Source organism: Telopea speciosissima, chromosome 3 (genome assembly GCF_018873765.1).
Source record: "Telopea speciosissima isolate NSW1024214 ecotype Mountain lineage chromosome 3, Tspe_v1, whole genome shotgun sequence".
NCBI classification, from domain to species: domain Eukaryota; kingdom Viridiplantae; phylum Streptophyta; class Magnoliopsida; order Proteales; family Proteaceae; genus Telopea; species Telopea speciosissima.
In genome coordinates this window covers 63,295,581-63,311,854 of record NC_057918.1, presented here as the reverse complement: position 1 = coordinate 63,311,854, position 16,274 = coordinate 63,295,581, and the positions used below count along the sequence as shown (strand labels likewise).

General features: G+C 39.1%; 1 protein-coding gene and 1 pseudogene across 1 annotated transcript; both read right to left on the bottom strand.

Annotated features, from left to right (window-relative positions):
- Positions 1-297: 297 nt before the first annotated feature.
- On the bottom strand, positions 298-15,804 carry LOC122653514 (annotated as a pseudogene).
- LOC122653515 (alpha-ketoglutarate-dependent dioxygenase abh1-like) lies at positions 452-4,134 on the bottom strand. The gene is made up of 3 exons (XM_043847366.1): positions 3,979-4,134; positions 3,257-3,601; positions 452-731 (listed from the first exon to the last, which is right to left on the bottom strand). The coding sequence occupies exons 1-3, from the start codon at positions 4,015-4,017 to the stop codon at positions 456-458; spliced, it is 660 nt and encodes a 219-aa protein (XP_043703301.1). The 5' UTR covers positions 4,018-4,134; the 3' UTR covers positions 452-455.
- Positions 15,805-16,274: the final 470 nt, after the last annotated feature.

The following is a 16,274-nucleotide window of genomic DNA, read 5'->3' as shown; positions in this document are numbered from 1 at the left end:
TTTTTTTTGGTAAAGGCTATGCTAATATAGTTAGTGTATTAGATCTTTCTATGCAATTAACTCTTTGTGTCTAATTTTTTAGAAGGAAATGACATTGCCATATTTTAGGTGCTTATTTTTTTCTAGTAATCAGAGATTGAAAAAAAAGTTCCCACTAACCATGCACATAGTCACTTATGAGTTATATCTTGTTCAGATGCACCAAGGACAGAATAACCTGTTCCCCTAAAAATAAAAAAAATAAAAAAATTCAAATCCTACCCTCCTCAACTATATCACTGAATTTCATGTTACTCATTTAACAGCAAAATTTTGATGAGCCATGATTAATATGACGTTTTAACAAGCTACCTAATTTCCATTTCATCCAAACAGAACTACAAACTTTTGATACGCTATCATAAAATGAAACTTCAACAATCTACCTCATACGCATCACAAAAAACAGTTCGTCGCTAGAACTCTCTAAACGTCAGATTTATACGTCCAGGACGAAGGTTTGCTTTTTCAACCAGAAAACTTGGAGCTGAGTTTTGCTTAATGCATCTCACCCCATGATATACAAGCCTAGATTTGCCTCCGAATATTATCACATCACCAGACTCCAGAATAACTTTCTTTGCCCTATTAATGTCCCTGTTATTTCCATATAAGAACTCTGCTGAGTCGCCAATTGAGAACGAGACAACAGGTAACCCTCTTCTTCGACTCTCTGAACTTTCAGATGTATCCTGCATCATACACGTGAAGGCATCAGAAAATTCTTTCAAGAAAATTGTGTCAGTGTCACAAGGACAACTAGCAACTGACAATTATGCAAATGTCATCGATTCATTGGTAATGGGAACTCCGAAAACATTTAGTGTGGGAGTTCTGAATGAAAAAAAAGGGGAGTAGGATCAGTTTAGAGTATTTTAATCTTAATAGTGAGCTAAGTCCTAGATCTTTAGGAATTTAAGTCCAGATGACATTATAAGTCTATGTTCTGTTTAGAGAGTCCTGGTTTGAGTAGGAGTCTCAAGTACCAGTACGTTTTGACTATTCGCAACTTTGTGAAATCTATAAATAGATGTAGTGGCCTATGGCCTCATACAAGAACTTAGGAAATGTAGCTTTCAGTTTTCTGAAACTTTGGCTGATGTGGATTCAGTACTTGCTGCTATGACTAAAGTAGTGTGCTTGGTGGATCCCAAGTGGGGCTTAGGTGGATTCCTAGCCTGGTTATCTATTCTATCTGTCTCTCTATCTTTCCATCAAGATCAAAGGACATATCTTTGCAATTTCTATACCCTGTGGCACTTAATTTTATTCAGTCATTTCTGTTTTGTTTCTGTTGCAAGATCATACCAAGATATTCTCTATTTTTGCTCAAAATTTCACAAAGTAGTTTCTGTTAGTTAACGTTTTGAAGTTCTGTTCTTAGTTCTGCAAAATTCTGGTTGATTTTAGAGTTCAGTTTCTGCTTCCTGAAATCCTCCTAGTAGCACTAGGATTTCTCTTAAACTCTTGATTCTATTATCAGATTTAACTCATGCTTCGCAGGCTGAATCTGATAATACTAAGGGTAATTGATTGGAGTTTGGGACCATTTGAGCTGTCTGTGTTCTGCCATAGAATTTCTCCATATTCTAGGTTGTTCTGTGTTGTGATCCTGTTAAGAACTAGCCTCTTGCTGGATTTTATGGTTCGGGATTAGTCCAGAATAAAGGGATTACAGAATCCTCAGCAAAGCTACATCAGAGAATTTAAGAAATCAATGAGGACGGTACAATAGGGCTAGGTAGACTAACAAGTTGGACAAAAAGGTAATCACCAATGGTCTAAAAAGATGGAGATCTCTCACAGAAGGGGTAATCTTTAGAGATGAAACTCAAGGTGTAGATATGCGTACGCCAAGAGATGGGGAATATATGCCTAGAATAGTGAACACAACAATTACAACAACAACAACCATAACCTTATCCCAACTAAATGGCGTCAGCTACATGGATCCGATAGAGGCTATGACAGTAACAGAAATAAGAGAAATAAAAGGAAGTAAAAGAAGTAAAAGTAAAAGGAAGAAGAATAGAAAATAGTAAAGGAAAAGGTCAAAACAGTAATCAAAGCAGCATCCCAGGAACATTCCCTTACAAGGAGTCGGCTACACGGGTCCCTGTCTTTCAAACAACTCTATCTACGGTCATACTAGGATCGAGCCCTACCACATGCATATCTTTTCTTACCACTTCTCCAATTGAACACAACAATTAGCACTTGTTTTTTCACATATCCAACGACATTATCCTCCGAAATAAAATAAATTCCCACAATCCTACTAGACTCTGAAAACCAATTAGACCCTGTTCATCTCCATCTGGGCTCCACAACAGGTTTTGGCCTTTCTGATGAATTGCTCCTGCATCAATCTGGATTTGCCTCTATTGTTCCTGCTTATGCATACCGATTCCCTGATAAATGTTGGAATATAAAAAATCTAATCTCACTATAGATCCCACATTTTAAAACCTTGAAGAGAAGGTTAAGGATGATCGAGGTTGAAGTGGTGAGGAAAGACATGAGTGCTTTTGAGTTCACAATTCATGTGGCTATGGACATACTGTAAATGTTTAACAGTATTTATGAAGCCAAAATAGTTAGTTGAAAAGGTGCAATTGAGTAGAATCGACGAAACACTTTACAAATACTAACTAATATCAACTATATATTCCTCCTGATTTAGAGAACACATAACTGAACTTCAACAGTGGAGCACAACAATAGCTCTATGTCTGGGTTTGAAGTTATTCATCTAAATACTAACTAATATCAACTATAAATTCCTTTTGATTTAGAGAATACAAAACTGAACTTCAATAGTGGAGCACAACAATAGCTCTTTGTCTGGGCTTGAAGTTTTTCATCTAAATACTAACTAATATCAACTATAAATTCCTTCTGATTAAGAGAACACAAAACTGCACTTCAATTGTGGAGCACAACAATAGCTCTATGTCTGGGCTTGAAGTTTTTCATCTAAATACTAACTGATATCAACCATAAATTCTTTCTGATTTAGAGAACACAATACTGAACTTCAATGGTGGAGCACAACAATAGCTCTATGTCTGGGTTTGAAGTTTTTCATCTTGAAGGTTTAAAGTTTTGTTATGTCTCATTGAAAATCTTGAATTGCATCTTCAACCAACTACTAAGTGTCTCACGTAACAGTGTAAACTAATTAACTAAAGCATCTAACAGAAAGTACATTACACACCTGATGGAGACCAAGTCTCCCACTCTCTGTGTAGAAATTGACAAGGCAGATGTCTGGTGACATCCTAGGAAGTACCCTCTCTACATTGCTAAGTTTCAACTCTTCCTTTAGAAGGGCATGAGAATCTTGAATTGCATCTTCAACCAACTGCTTGAATTCAACAGGGATACTTGGTGGACATGCACCATCAACTTCCCGTATAAGTCCATATGATCCTCGTTCTGGGTCCCAATGCTTACCAAGGCACATCATCTGCAGATGTAGTTTGTTACCACTTCGGTAAACAGGTTGATAGAATCCTCCAGGACCAAGGCCAAGTTCCCGAATTTTATTTATGATTTTGATCTAAAATCAAAACAATGAGAGATACATTATCAAACAGCAACAAGAAATCAAAAATATTAATGAACAAAATTGCAAAATTGATGGGTTCTTAACCGAAGAAATACACAATTTCCATCTTTACATTTTGCAGATGTTAAAATAATCTTATAGGAAACAATTTTATTTTTTTTGCAGATGAATTTGAATTAGTCAAATAGTTACTGTATGCCCAATTAGTTTTTTTTTGGTAAGAGAATGCTCAATAAGTTAATGGTTCTTATAATGGATTTAGAAGGCAGATACAGTTCTAGTATTTGCAATTAAGAGGGAAAAAAAAAAAAAAAAAAAAAAAAACGATGAGTACTAAAAAGCCCAAAAGTATTGAAGGAGGGAAATACCTGATTAGTATGACTGATGTAATTCTTTAAAAGCACCATTCCATGCCCCAAGACAAGTTTTTCACTTTTCTTCAAGCACTCTAGTTCCGTCCTTTCTTCTCTATTTTGTGGAAGTAAAGAAGGTTTTAGTGCAATTTTGCTTTGGCAGATATCGAAAAGTTCCACATTTGCTGAGTCCCACCGACCACGACAGTGATAATTTTGGTGGGAAAAGTAGGGTTTAGAGGAGGAAGAGAGGAAGGGAAGGCAAACGGTACGGCGAAAGAATGCATGAGGAGGAGGAGGAGGATTTTTTTTGGTAAACAAAGGAAGAGGAGGATGAGAGATACAAAGAGAAGAACGAAGACTAAAGATTTGTGTACTCATAACTGAATGAATCGACATTGGCTTTGAATCCTGTACCAAACCAGAGGTTGAGGGCTGATTAATAAATAGGGAAGCAGTTTTCTTGCGCTCCAAGGTTCCTCAGTTTTTTTTTTTGGAAATTTTCATCGACACCGCTCCGGAGTCCGGACCGTTAAATTAAGAAAAAATTAAACATCCCTTATATTATAGCCTAAGTATTTAATCTTCCTAATTTTTTAAATAATTACTTAAACACTCCCTTTAGTTTACCATTTCTTTCAAGTAACCCTGTTTGTTAATCAATCATCATTACCATAGGTTAAATATTTTATAAATACTTAAACTATCTTTTAAGATAATGAAGTGACATATTTATCCCCCTTCTTCAACCAAAAAATAAAACTAGTAACCATTTCTAAAACCATTAGGATATCCTCAGAGATTAAGCTCGAAAGGTTGAATCGAAATCAAAGAGAACAAGAGCATAATCCTAAACGACAACAGATTTACTGGCAGCCATGGCTGTGCGTGAAGACCTCCCATGGAGCAACCCGAATCACGTTCACCAAATTACCCCTAAACAAGCCCTTCCATCCATCAGTGTTCATGATGGTATGGAAGACTTCAGTGGTTGAATGTCCATTGCTCCCCACCATTAGATGAGTCCTTATCGTCTCCAAAGGAGCCACAACAGTCCTCGACACAGCACCAGTAATCGCCCCACTTATCAGCCTCCTCAGAGAAGGATTCTTTATCTTCAACTTAAGCTTAAGACCTCCCTTCTTCTTCTTCTTCTTCAACCCTTCCAATGCTTCCTCAACCTCACCCACCACCGTCTCCGGCGGAATCCCCACAATCCTGAAACCGGATTCCGGTGACGATACATACTTCAAATACAAGTCTATGCTTAGAAGCTTCAAACCATTGTCTCTCGAATTCGGAGAATTAGGCGAAATACCAAAACCCACTCCCATTTGACCGACGCTGGCAAATAGACCTCCTGGGTGAAATGAACCCTCTTAGGCCCCCATTGTAAGCCAATCCCAGCACTGGAGAAGAACCCATCTCTTTTATCTTTGACAGCTTGTAATCTTATTCCAGACATCGATTCCAAAGCTATAAATGAACCTCCTCTGAAGTCTTTTATGTCTCAAGAACCATTCTTCTCATGGATTCAGTTGGTTTGGACGGCAGTGAGAGAAATGGTTGGTCTAAGAACAGATGACTTTCTCCAAAACTCCATCTTTTAGAAGAGAAAAAGGAAAAAACAGATTGCTTTCTTCTTAGCAGGAGAATCCGAGTAAGGGTATCTAAGATATTCGATTCTAGAGGCGGAAGAATAAAAAACGAGTGGAGGATTCTAGAGGGAAAAGGGTGAAGAGAAAAAGCATAGAAAGTTGGGAGTTGGGACTGGTATTATTCAGTCTTCACCCTCGGAAGGAGATGGAGAAAAGGAGATTAAAAAGAAACGATTTTGAAAACGGATTTATGAGTTTCTGGGTGCACAGAATTCTGGGTTCAGATTGAATCTAAAATCAGGGAACCGTAGAGTTCAGGTCTCAATCTCTCGTAGTATCTTCACGCACTGCCATGACTGTCGGTTTTTCTTTGGTTGCAGGAAGAAGAAGAAGAGGAGGAGGGTAAGGGGGTAAATCTGTCAATTTTACTATTTTTCTATTGAATATGTGATAAGGGTAAAATAAACTTTTCCATTCAACCATTAACAGCAAACTAACACCGTCAAGTTTCAGGGAGTGTTAAGCAATTGTTTGCAACGTTGGTAATCGTAAGCAAAATGGTCATTGTACAGGGGGTGTCCAAGTAATTTTTTCTTAAATTAATGCCGCCCTGTAAGAGACAATATATCAATTTTGGCCTGAAAACTAACAGAAAAAGACTTTTAACTAGTAATTATTGATGTCAACATGTTAGTATTTTTGTAAAGACTATTTTACCTTTTAACTCTTTTTCTTTTTTATTAATAAATGGAATAAGGAATCAGAGAGCGAATATTCCCTCTCCTTGGCCTTGATGATGTGGCCTAGTCTGAATCGATTTTAAGCTTGGTCTTGGCTCAGTTTGGCATGTAGATTTGGGCCAGCATAAAAAAGCTTTATTGTTGGTAGTTTTTCTTTTGTACAACCCTTCTAATTTCTTCCACAGTGAATGTATCAACATTTCTGTAGAAACGTGATGGAAAACAATCATCCAAAACAACTCACCAAACTAAAATGGATTCACAAGAGTAATACTCTCACCTCAAAATGTATTGTGATAAATATGGAAAAGCTGAAGTACCTTCCCTTCTTCCCTTGATAGAGAGACTACCATCAAGCCGTAACCTAATATGAAGAGCACAAGAGAAAGTACCTTATCTTCCTTCTTTTCTCTCCACTCCCACTCACGGGAAAAACTAGAGACAAAAAGAGATCTCACAAGGAGTCGTACATACATACAACACTTCCCTTCCTCTTTCTTTCATTTGTATAAGAAAGGATAATAGTGTTAAGATGTAGCCATTGTAGTTCTCAAGAGATATAGCCGTTGTAGTCATTAGTTGTATCGTGAGTCAGCCTTCCTTGTATACTCGTCGTTATCCTGTGTAGTCAGCTTACCTTGTACAGATTATTCTCTCTTGTATTTATACATCTCTTTACAATGAATACTATACACAGAAATACATAAATCAAGTATCGTCTCATATCGATTATCATGGTATCAGAGCCTTCTTCAACTTTGAGATAATCAGAGAACATTGCCGCCCAGCTTTGAGATCGACGGAGATCAGGCACTGCAAATCCATTGCCCCTGCTGCAAGTCGGCCCTGTGTATTGCCGACCCTGTTATTGACAGCTAGAAATCCATTGCCCCTGCTGCAAGTCTGCCCTGTGTATTGCCGACCTTGTTATTGACGGCCAGATCTATTGTTCCACTGCTTTTGTAGAACAACTGACGGCACTGTGCATCGCTACTCTATTGGGTTTCTGCCCTCTCTGTCCTGTTGGCGGCCAGAACTGTATCGCTGCCCTCACGCATCCTCTACATCTCACAAATCACCGTTCCTTTTTTTTTGTGTGACTCTGTTCCAAGGATCTCAAAGCTCCATCCAGCACTACCGTCCTCTTTGTGTGCCTCTATCACAGAGCATCATCATCCAGCCCACCACTGTGCATCCTCGCACACCCTGCGGTAAGCCTCTGTGCTATCAAAAATATAGATCTTCAACCCTCCTTGCTGCCTCCACTGACCTTACTTTGCAATTTCATCCACCTACCCTCTTTTACAACAACCATGACCAAAACCTAGCCTAGTCTACCTATTACATCAGCCCCCAAAACCAAAACCTCATTTTTCTCTGAAATTACCCTTGCACCTGTATTAACCAAAACCAAAACCTCTTTTTTCTTTGAAATTAACCTTGCACCCATTTAACCCTTAGTCAAATTGATCCCATTGAACTCAATTCTCTTGGACCCACCAAACCTTTTCAAGTTCGAACCCAACCAAGCTAGCCACTTATCATGGCAACTCTTGAATCGACCCAACCTATTTGGACAATCCTGGATGGCACCAACTATACTCATTGGGCCCAACAGATGCGGAGTTTTCTCAAGGGACGTGGACTTTGGAAATATGTTTCTGGGGAACATGTTGCTCCAAAGCCCCCTTCTACTATTGATCCTAGTGAAGATGTTGATACCACCTATGCTTCGAAACTGGACGAGTGGGAAATCAATAATCATAAAATTCTTAGCTGGATAGGCAACACTACTAACTTGTCTATTAGCATGCAATTAGGAAAGTTTGATACTGCCAAAGAAGCATGGGATTTTTTTTATAAAAAAGGTATTTGTCCACAAATTTTGCTCGCCAGTACAAATTGGAACTTGATATACCCTCTCTGAAACAAGTCAAAGGGCAGACCTTTTCTGATTTTCATTCAAAGATGTCTCTTCTTTGGGACCAATTGGCCCTAATGGAACCCACTTGGAAATGTATTGAAGATGCTACTAAGTACTCTATCTATCGAGAACAATCTCGTTCAGTACAGTTTCTAATGGCACTTAATGATGAATTTGAAACGGTTCGGGCTTCACTGTTATACCGTACTCCTCTTCCAACAGTCGATGCTGCCTTATCTGAATTATTAGCTGAAGAAACAAGAAAGAATACCTCTCCCTCCCCTGATTTCAATGCGGTTCTGGCCACTTCTGGTCTACCACGGACTTCCACTGGTAGAGTGACTACACCAAAGTTTACTACAATTATTGTAAAGAACTTGGTCATCTGAAGTATCAATGTCCTCGGAAGAAAAACAAGGAGCAACGATATCAACAATCAAAACCAACTTCACATCACACTGCTGCACCTGTTGCAACTGTCTCATCTGATTCTAGTACTCGTCTGGATACTTCCACTGGCTACTTCTCTGCAGCTGATGTTCAAGAGCTTCTCAGTAAGGCTATGTCCACTCTCGGTAATAAATCTTCTGTTACTGCCTTGTCTGCCACTTCAGGTACTTCTTCTTGGTATATTGATTCTGGTGCATCCAATCATATGACATTTAATCCTAATTTTTTTTCTGATTCCACTCCTTTTATTCATTCTCCTTCCATACATACTGCTGACGGTAATACTTTACGTGTTAGTCATGTTGGTACTGTTCAATCAACTTCTCATATTTCTATTCCCTCGGTTTTTCTTGTTCCCCATCTTTCCATGAATCTTCTCTTTGTTGGTCAATTATGTGATCAAGATTTTCATGTTTCTTTTTCCTCGTCTGGTTGTGTTGTGCAGGATCCGTCCACAGGGAAGATAGTTGGGATAGGTCGTAAGGTTGGACGCCTTTTTGAACTTCAGTCATTACATCTCCCTAGGACCTCTCATCAGGTTGCTACAACCACTACTTCATCTTCTCTTTTTTCTCTCTGGCATAGTCGTTTATGTCATGTTAATCAACATAGACTTCAACATTTAATTTCTACTGGGAAACTTGGCTCTGTTAAAACTGAAAGGATAAATTGTGAAGGTTGTCAACTTGCTAAACATTCATCTTTACCTTTTTTTAAGAGTATTACTTTTTCTTCGGCTCCTTTTGACCTTGTACATTCTGATGTATGGGGACCTGCCTCCGAAACAACTATGGGTGGTTCACGTTATTATGTCATTTTTGTTGATGATTACTCAAGGTTTACTTGGTTATATCTATTGCGCTCTCGTTCTGATTTCTTATCTGTTTATGAACAATTTGTCACAATGGTCAAGACTCAGTTTTCAAAACCAATAAAGGTCTTTCGCTTTGACTCAGGGGGGGAATACATCTCAAATGCCTTTCGAACTTTACTTCAAAAGCATGGAACTTTACCCCAACTTTTTTATCCTGACACTCCTCAACAAAATGGTATTGCAGAGCGCAAACACAAGCACATTATTGAAACCACTTGGGCATTGTTGTTGTCCTCAGCTGTTCCTAAACAGTTTTGGGGAGAGGCTGCTCTCACATCTGTTTATGTTATTAACAGAATTCCCTCCTCTGTTTCTAAAGGACTATGTCCTTTTGAATGGTTATTTGGAGTTAGTCCTGATTACTCCAACCTTCATGTTTTTGGATGCACTTGTTTTGTTCTCCTTCCAAAAAATGAATGCGACAAACTTTCTGCTCGTTCTGCTCCCTGTGTTTTTCTGGGTTATGGTATTGAAAATAAAGGATATCGATGTTATAATCCAGTTGCCCGTCGGTTAAGAATTTCTCGTAATGTTGTTTTTTGGGAAGAGAACCCATTCTATAACCTCCCTCAACACCGTTCATATGATTCATTATCTTTTGATCAACTACTTGAATTATTTCCCGATCAATGCTCTCCTCCTATTGCAGTTACCTCTGATTCGGTTCCACCTACCCCAATCATTAATGCAAGTACACCTGCGCCTGTTGAAGTTCAGTCCAATCTTCCACACGAGCTTGCTCCCACTGAAACTCCCTCAATGATGGATCTCACAACAGAAGATAATCCTACACCTGTGTCTACTAAGCCAATTTCAGTCTCTCCCCGTTGATATCCAATACGGACAAGAGAACAATCAGTTCAGCTTCGTGATTTCCATTGTTATTTCTCTGCTCTCTCTGCACTCCATGAACCTACTACTTTTTGAGAAGCATCTTGTATTCCTTTGTGGCAGCAGGCTATGTCTGAAGAATTAGATGCCTTACAAAAACAACATACTTGGGACTTAGTCGACTTACCTCCAAGTAAAACTGCTATTGGTAGCAAGTGGGTGTACAAGATAAAAACCAAATCAGAAGGCACAGTTGGGCTGTACAAGGCCAGATTAGTTGCAAAAGGCTACAATCAAGAATATGGCATTGACTATGAAGAAACATTTGCTCTAGTTGCCCGAATGACCACTGTTCGTCTACTCATCGCAATTGCATCTGTTCACAATTGGTCGCTTCATCAATTGGATGTAAAGAATGCCTTTCGTAATGGAGATCTTAAAGAAGAGGTACACATGAAACCTCCTCCTAGTTATTCTACTTCACCACATGCAGTATGTCGCCTTCATCGTGCTCTTTATGGTCTTAAACAAGCCCCTCGAGCATGGTTTGAAAAATTCAGCTCCACTATTCTAACTCTTGGTTTTTCCTCGAGTTCGAATGATTCTGAACTTTTCACTCGACGAACGAGCCATGGCATTGTATTGTTACTCTTATATGTTGATGACATGATTATCACTGGTGATGATATTAAAGGCACTCAGACTTCAAAAGTTTTTCTTCATCAACACTTTAAGATGAAAGACCTTGGTCAATTGAGATACTTCTTGGGTCTTGAGGTCACCCCAATGTCTGCTGGTTATGTCCTTGCATGCATCTGATATACTCTCCAAAGCTGGTATTTCTGATAACAAGACCATTGAGTCTCCATTAGAACTCAACGTTAAGCTTCGACCAACTAATGGAGAGCCTCTTTCTGATCCTGAACTTTATCGCCGGTTGGTGGGAAGTCTAGTCTATCTCACAGTCACTAGGCCTGATATCACTTATGCTGTTCATGTGGTTAGCCAATTCATGGCCGCTCCTCGGTCCGTACATTATGTAGCTGTGCTTCGCATTCTTCGATATATAAAAGGCACATTATTTCAAGGACTGCTCTTTCCTAGTTCCTCATCTCTTGAACTTCAGGCATATTCTGAAGCTGACTGGGCCGGGGATGTTACTGATCGTCGTTCTACAACGGGATTCTGTATATTTTTGGGTGATTCTCTTATCTCATGGCACAGCAAAAAACAATATGTTGTCTCTCATTCCAGTGGTGAAGCTGAGTATCATGCCCTTGCCGATACTACATCTGAGATAATTTGGCTTCGGTGGCTCCTACAAGATATGGGTGGTTTTGTATCTTCACTTACTCCACTTTATTGTGATAACAAGAGTGCCATTCAAATCAGCCATAACGAAGTGTTCCACCAAAGAACAAAGCATATAGAGATTGATTGCCATTTTGTTCGCCACCATTTTCGTCAAGGGACGCTCCTTTTGCCACATGTTCCCTCCGAATATCAACTGGCGGATCTTTTTACAAAGCCTCACACATCTGTGCGTTTATGGTTTTTAACATCCAAACTTCAAATGATCTCTCATCAACCATCTTGAGTTTGAGGGGGGGGTCTTAAGATGTAGCCGTTGTAGTTCTCAAGAGATATAGCCGTTGTAGTAATTAGCTGTATTGTGAGTCAGCCTTGTATACTCGTCGTTATCCTGCGTAGTTAGCTTACCTTATGCAAATTATTCTCTCTTGTATTTATACATCTCTTTACAATGAATACTATACATAGAAATATAGAAATCAAGTATCGTCTCACATCGATTATCAAATAGCATATTGAGTTGGTTACTTAACCGACGATAAGGTGAGGAATAAAGAAGTTCCCCTGCCCCTTTCGGTGTGAGCTTTGTCACAAAGAAGAAGAATCACTTAATCATGTTTTTCTTCACTGTGATTTTGCTAAAACCCTTTGGTCCTCTTTTCTTGATCTCTTTAGAGTGTTTTGGCAACCTCAATCGTGTGTATGAGATCTTCTTCTTTGATGGAAAAGAAAGATTCATATTCTTTCTCTCAAAGAAGTTTGGCTTATGGGATTGGTTCTGATTATTTTCTTCACCTAGTTAAAACGTAATGCAAGGAGGTTCGATGGCAAAAAGCGCATTCCCATGTCCATGTTTGAGACTTAGTGAAGCAAGAATTAATGCTCCTTTCTATCAATTTTAAGAGCCATCTTGCTTCAGTGGACAACCAACTACTATTTAGACTCTTGGGTATCTCCATCCGGTCTAGACCTTTCCGGTATCCCCTGGAAGTTTATTGGTGCCCTCCTCCGCTGGTTGGTTAAAGCTAAATGTTGACAGTTGTTCTCTGGGAAATCCAGGGAGAGCTGGTGCAGGATGAATTTTTCACGATGAGCTAGCCAACGTCATTTTCTATTTTAGAAGATTTCTTAGAGTAAAAACAAACTTTAAAGCTGAATTCTTTGCTATTAGAAGATTTGGGTGGAGTGAGACTCGATTTTAGTTGTCCTTTTTCTGTCGTCGAATATTGTTCCATGGTTTACTCGTCAAGCTTGGCTGGCTTTGCAGCCTTTCCTACCCTTTATCGAATGGAAAGTCTCCCACTATTTTAGAGAAGCCAAACCCCTTTGCTGAATTTTTAGCTAGATCAGTTGCGAGATTGGAAGTTTCTTCAGTTATGGTGCCCCTGCGACCCTGCTCCACTCTATGCCGGACGAGTTGTTGACGGATGCTTAGTGTAGTCCCAGATATCGTACATTACTATGTGATTTTTCTTTATTTTCCCTTAATGTTGCGAGCTTTCCCCTCGCGTTGATGGCTTTGTTGTAGGTGGTAGGGGTATGTCTTTTTTTTTGTCAGAGTATTGGTTTCAGTCCAACTTGTATTTTTTTCTTTCTTTTTCCTTTAATATAAATGATCTTTTAGCCAAAAAAAAAAAAAAAAAAAACTACCTCATGTCCATTTACATTTAAACATAACTACAAACTTTTGATAAGCTATTATAAAATGAGACTTCAACAAACTACCTCATACGCATCACAAGAAACAGTTCACACCATCCAAATAGACAGCTAGTGGAGGAAGTTGCTAGAACTTTCTAAAAGTCAGATTTATACGTCCAGGAAGAAGGTTTGCTTCTTCAACCACAAAACTTGGAGCTGAGTTTCACTTAATACATCTCACCCCATGATATATATGCCTAGATTTGCCTCCAAATATTAGCACATCACCAGAATCCAGAATAACTTTCGTTGCCATTTCAGTGTCCCTGTCGTCTCCATATAAGAACTCAGCTGAGTCACCAATGGAGAACGAAACAACAGGTAACTTACTTCTTAGACTCTCTGCACTTTCATCTCGATCCTGCATTATACACAATAAGGCATTAGAAAATTCGAGGACTTGGGGATGGAGTTGGATTAATACTAATTTAAGTCAACCATTTTATCATACTACTCGAGGGTGGACCTTGGTGCAATGGTTAGGTTGTTCGATTGTGACCAAGTGGTCATGGGTTCGAGTCTCTTGGAACAACCTTTCTGTGAAGCAGGGGTAAGGCTGCGTACCTCCCCAGAGAAATTGAAAAACTTAGGACTTGTCGTAGGTGCAGAGCTGATATTCCTAACAGGCGGAAATCCCTCAGAAACATCTTCCTTATTCATAAATGGGGAGTTCACCCTATGTGGGTTGAGAGGAATAATGCCATGTTGAGTTGATTCGGGGGATGACCTTAGGTGCTCATTTGTTTGTTTTAGTGGTTTGTGGTTTTAGTTGTGTTTTTGCTCCATATGGTTGGAACTTCCAAGGCTTCGGGTCCTGCCCATTAGTCATAGAAGGTTGCCTTAGCTTTTATCTATTTTTATTCTCTTTTGAAATAAATTGATTTATCTATCAAAAAAACAAAAAAAAAAAAAAAAAAAACTTAGGACTTGGGGCTGGAGTTCGATTAATACCCATTTAAGTCGAGCATTCTATCATACTACTCGAGGGTAGACCCTGGTGTAATGGTTAGGTTGCTCCATTGTGTCCAAGTGGTCATGGGTTCGAGTCTTTGGAAACAGCCTTATTGCGAAGCAGCGGTAAGGCTGCGTACCTCCCCAGACCCCGCAGTGGGGGTGCTATTGCATCATGTGGCTATGGATGTAGTATAATTGTATTAACAGTATTTATACAACCAAATCAGTTAGTTGAAAAGGTGTAATCAATTAAAACACACTTGATGGAGACCAAGTCTACCACTCTCTGTGTAGAAATTGACAATGCAGATATCTGGTGACATAACAGGAAGTACCTCCTCTACATTGTGAAGTTTCAACTCTTTCTTTAGAAAGGCATGGGAATCTTGAATTGCATCTTCAACCAACTGCTTGAATTCAATAGGGATACTGGGTGGATATGCACCATCAATTGCCCTTCTATCTCCATATGATCTCAATTCTGGGTCCCAATCCTTACCAAGGCACATCATCTGCACATTGAGTTTTCCACCATTTTGGAAAACCAGGTTGATAGAATCCTCCAGGACCAAGGCCGAGATCCCGACATTTCTTTATAATTTTGATCTAGAATAAAAAAAAACTAATGAGAGACACATTATCAAACAACACCAAGATACCAAAAACATTATTGAACTACAACATCAAATTCATAATAAGTTCAATAATATTAGTGAACCCGCAGGGACAACGGTGGTCAGCCGCAACCCCATTGAATTAGATCTCCAGCGCGCCATAAATAAATAGCAAAATAGAAGTTGTTTGTAACAGAAGAGATTGTTATTGGTGAAGCTTGATCTCCTCAGTTCTAATCTAGAAAGTACTATTGAATCTTCTGCAAGTTGTTTCGCCTTTGAAACACGCCAGAAGGGCCAAAAATTTTGTTGTGATCTGCGAATATTTCACCTTATGTTGGTTCAGAACCTGAACTAGACCGGGTGGGCTTCTAGGGTTACGGGGTAGGGTTTTCTATATATTGTAGTTATCTCTTTCAGAGATGGGGTGAGAGGGTTTGTTTTTTTCTCATTCACAAAAAGTGTATTCGGACTATCGCTCGGTCGTGGATGTAGCCTTCCTTCTTGGGGGTGAACCATGTAAAATCATTGTCTTGTGTACTTGATTTCTCTTTCTTTTTGTTTTCTTCTACAAAATCGCCATTCTGCTACGTTGTTTTTCTAACAGAGACACATTCCATCTTAACATTTTGCACAATATATTTATGACCATCCAGAGGAGGATGTAGTAGTTCATATAGTCATTGTAATCTTATAGGAAACAATTAATGAATTTTGAAGAAAGATACAGATCCAATATTTGAACTAAGAGAAAAAGAAGAGGGTGGAGAGGATTATTGAAGGAGGCAGTACCTGATTAGTATGACTAATGTACCTCTTTAAAAGCACCATTCCTTGCCTCAACACAAGTAAAGAAGGTTTTCGACAGATATCGAAAGGTTCCAAGGGTAATCGCTCTGAATGTTCTGTTCTAAGTTGGTCTTCTACCTTCTCAGAAGATATCATCATATGATGAGTTTTCCGAGCAGTAGAAGGTAGATCTTTGCTAACACACAGCCTATCTTTCAGGTTGGCAGAAGCTAAATTTGGTGAGTTTGATTGGTTTTGACTGAGGTGAGCTCTTTGCAAAGATCTGCTCCTGTTACCAGTACTGCCCTCTGCTCTGTTTGGTGAAATACAGTGCTGCTGATAATATCTACCAGCACCAATAGAAGCCTCATCTTTAACATTAAATCTACTTCCCTGTCAAATAAACGAGAGCAGATGTTTCAGGAAAAAAATAAGGGGGAAGTTTTCATATACGGCCGTGTAAGCATGCAGTTGTGTCCTCTTTCACAAAGAGTTGGAAAAGTCATAAACCCGAATCCATTAATT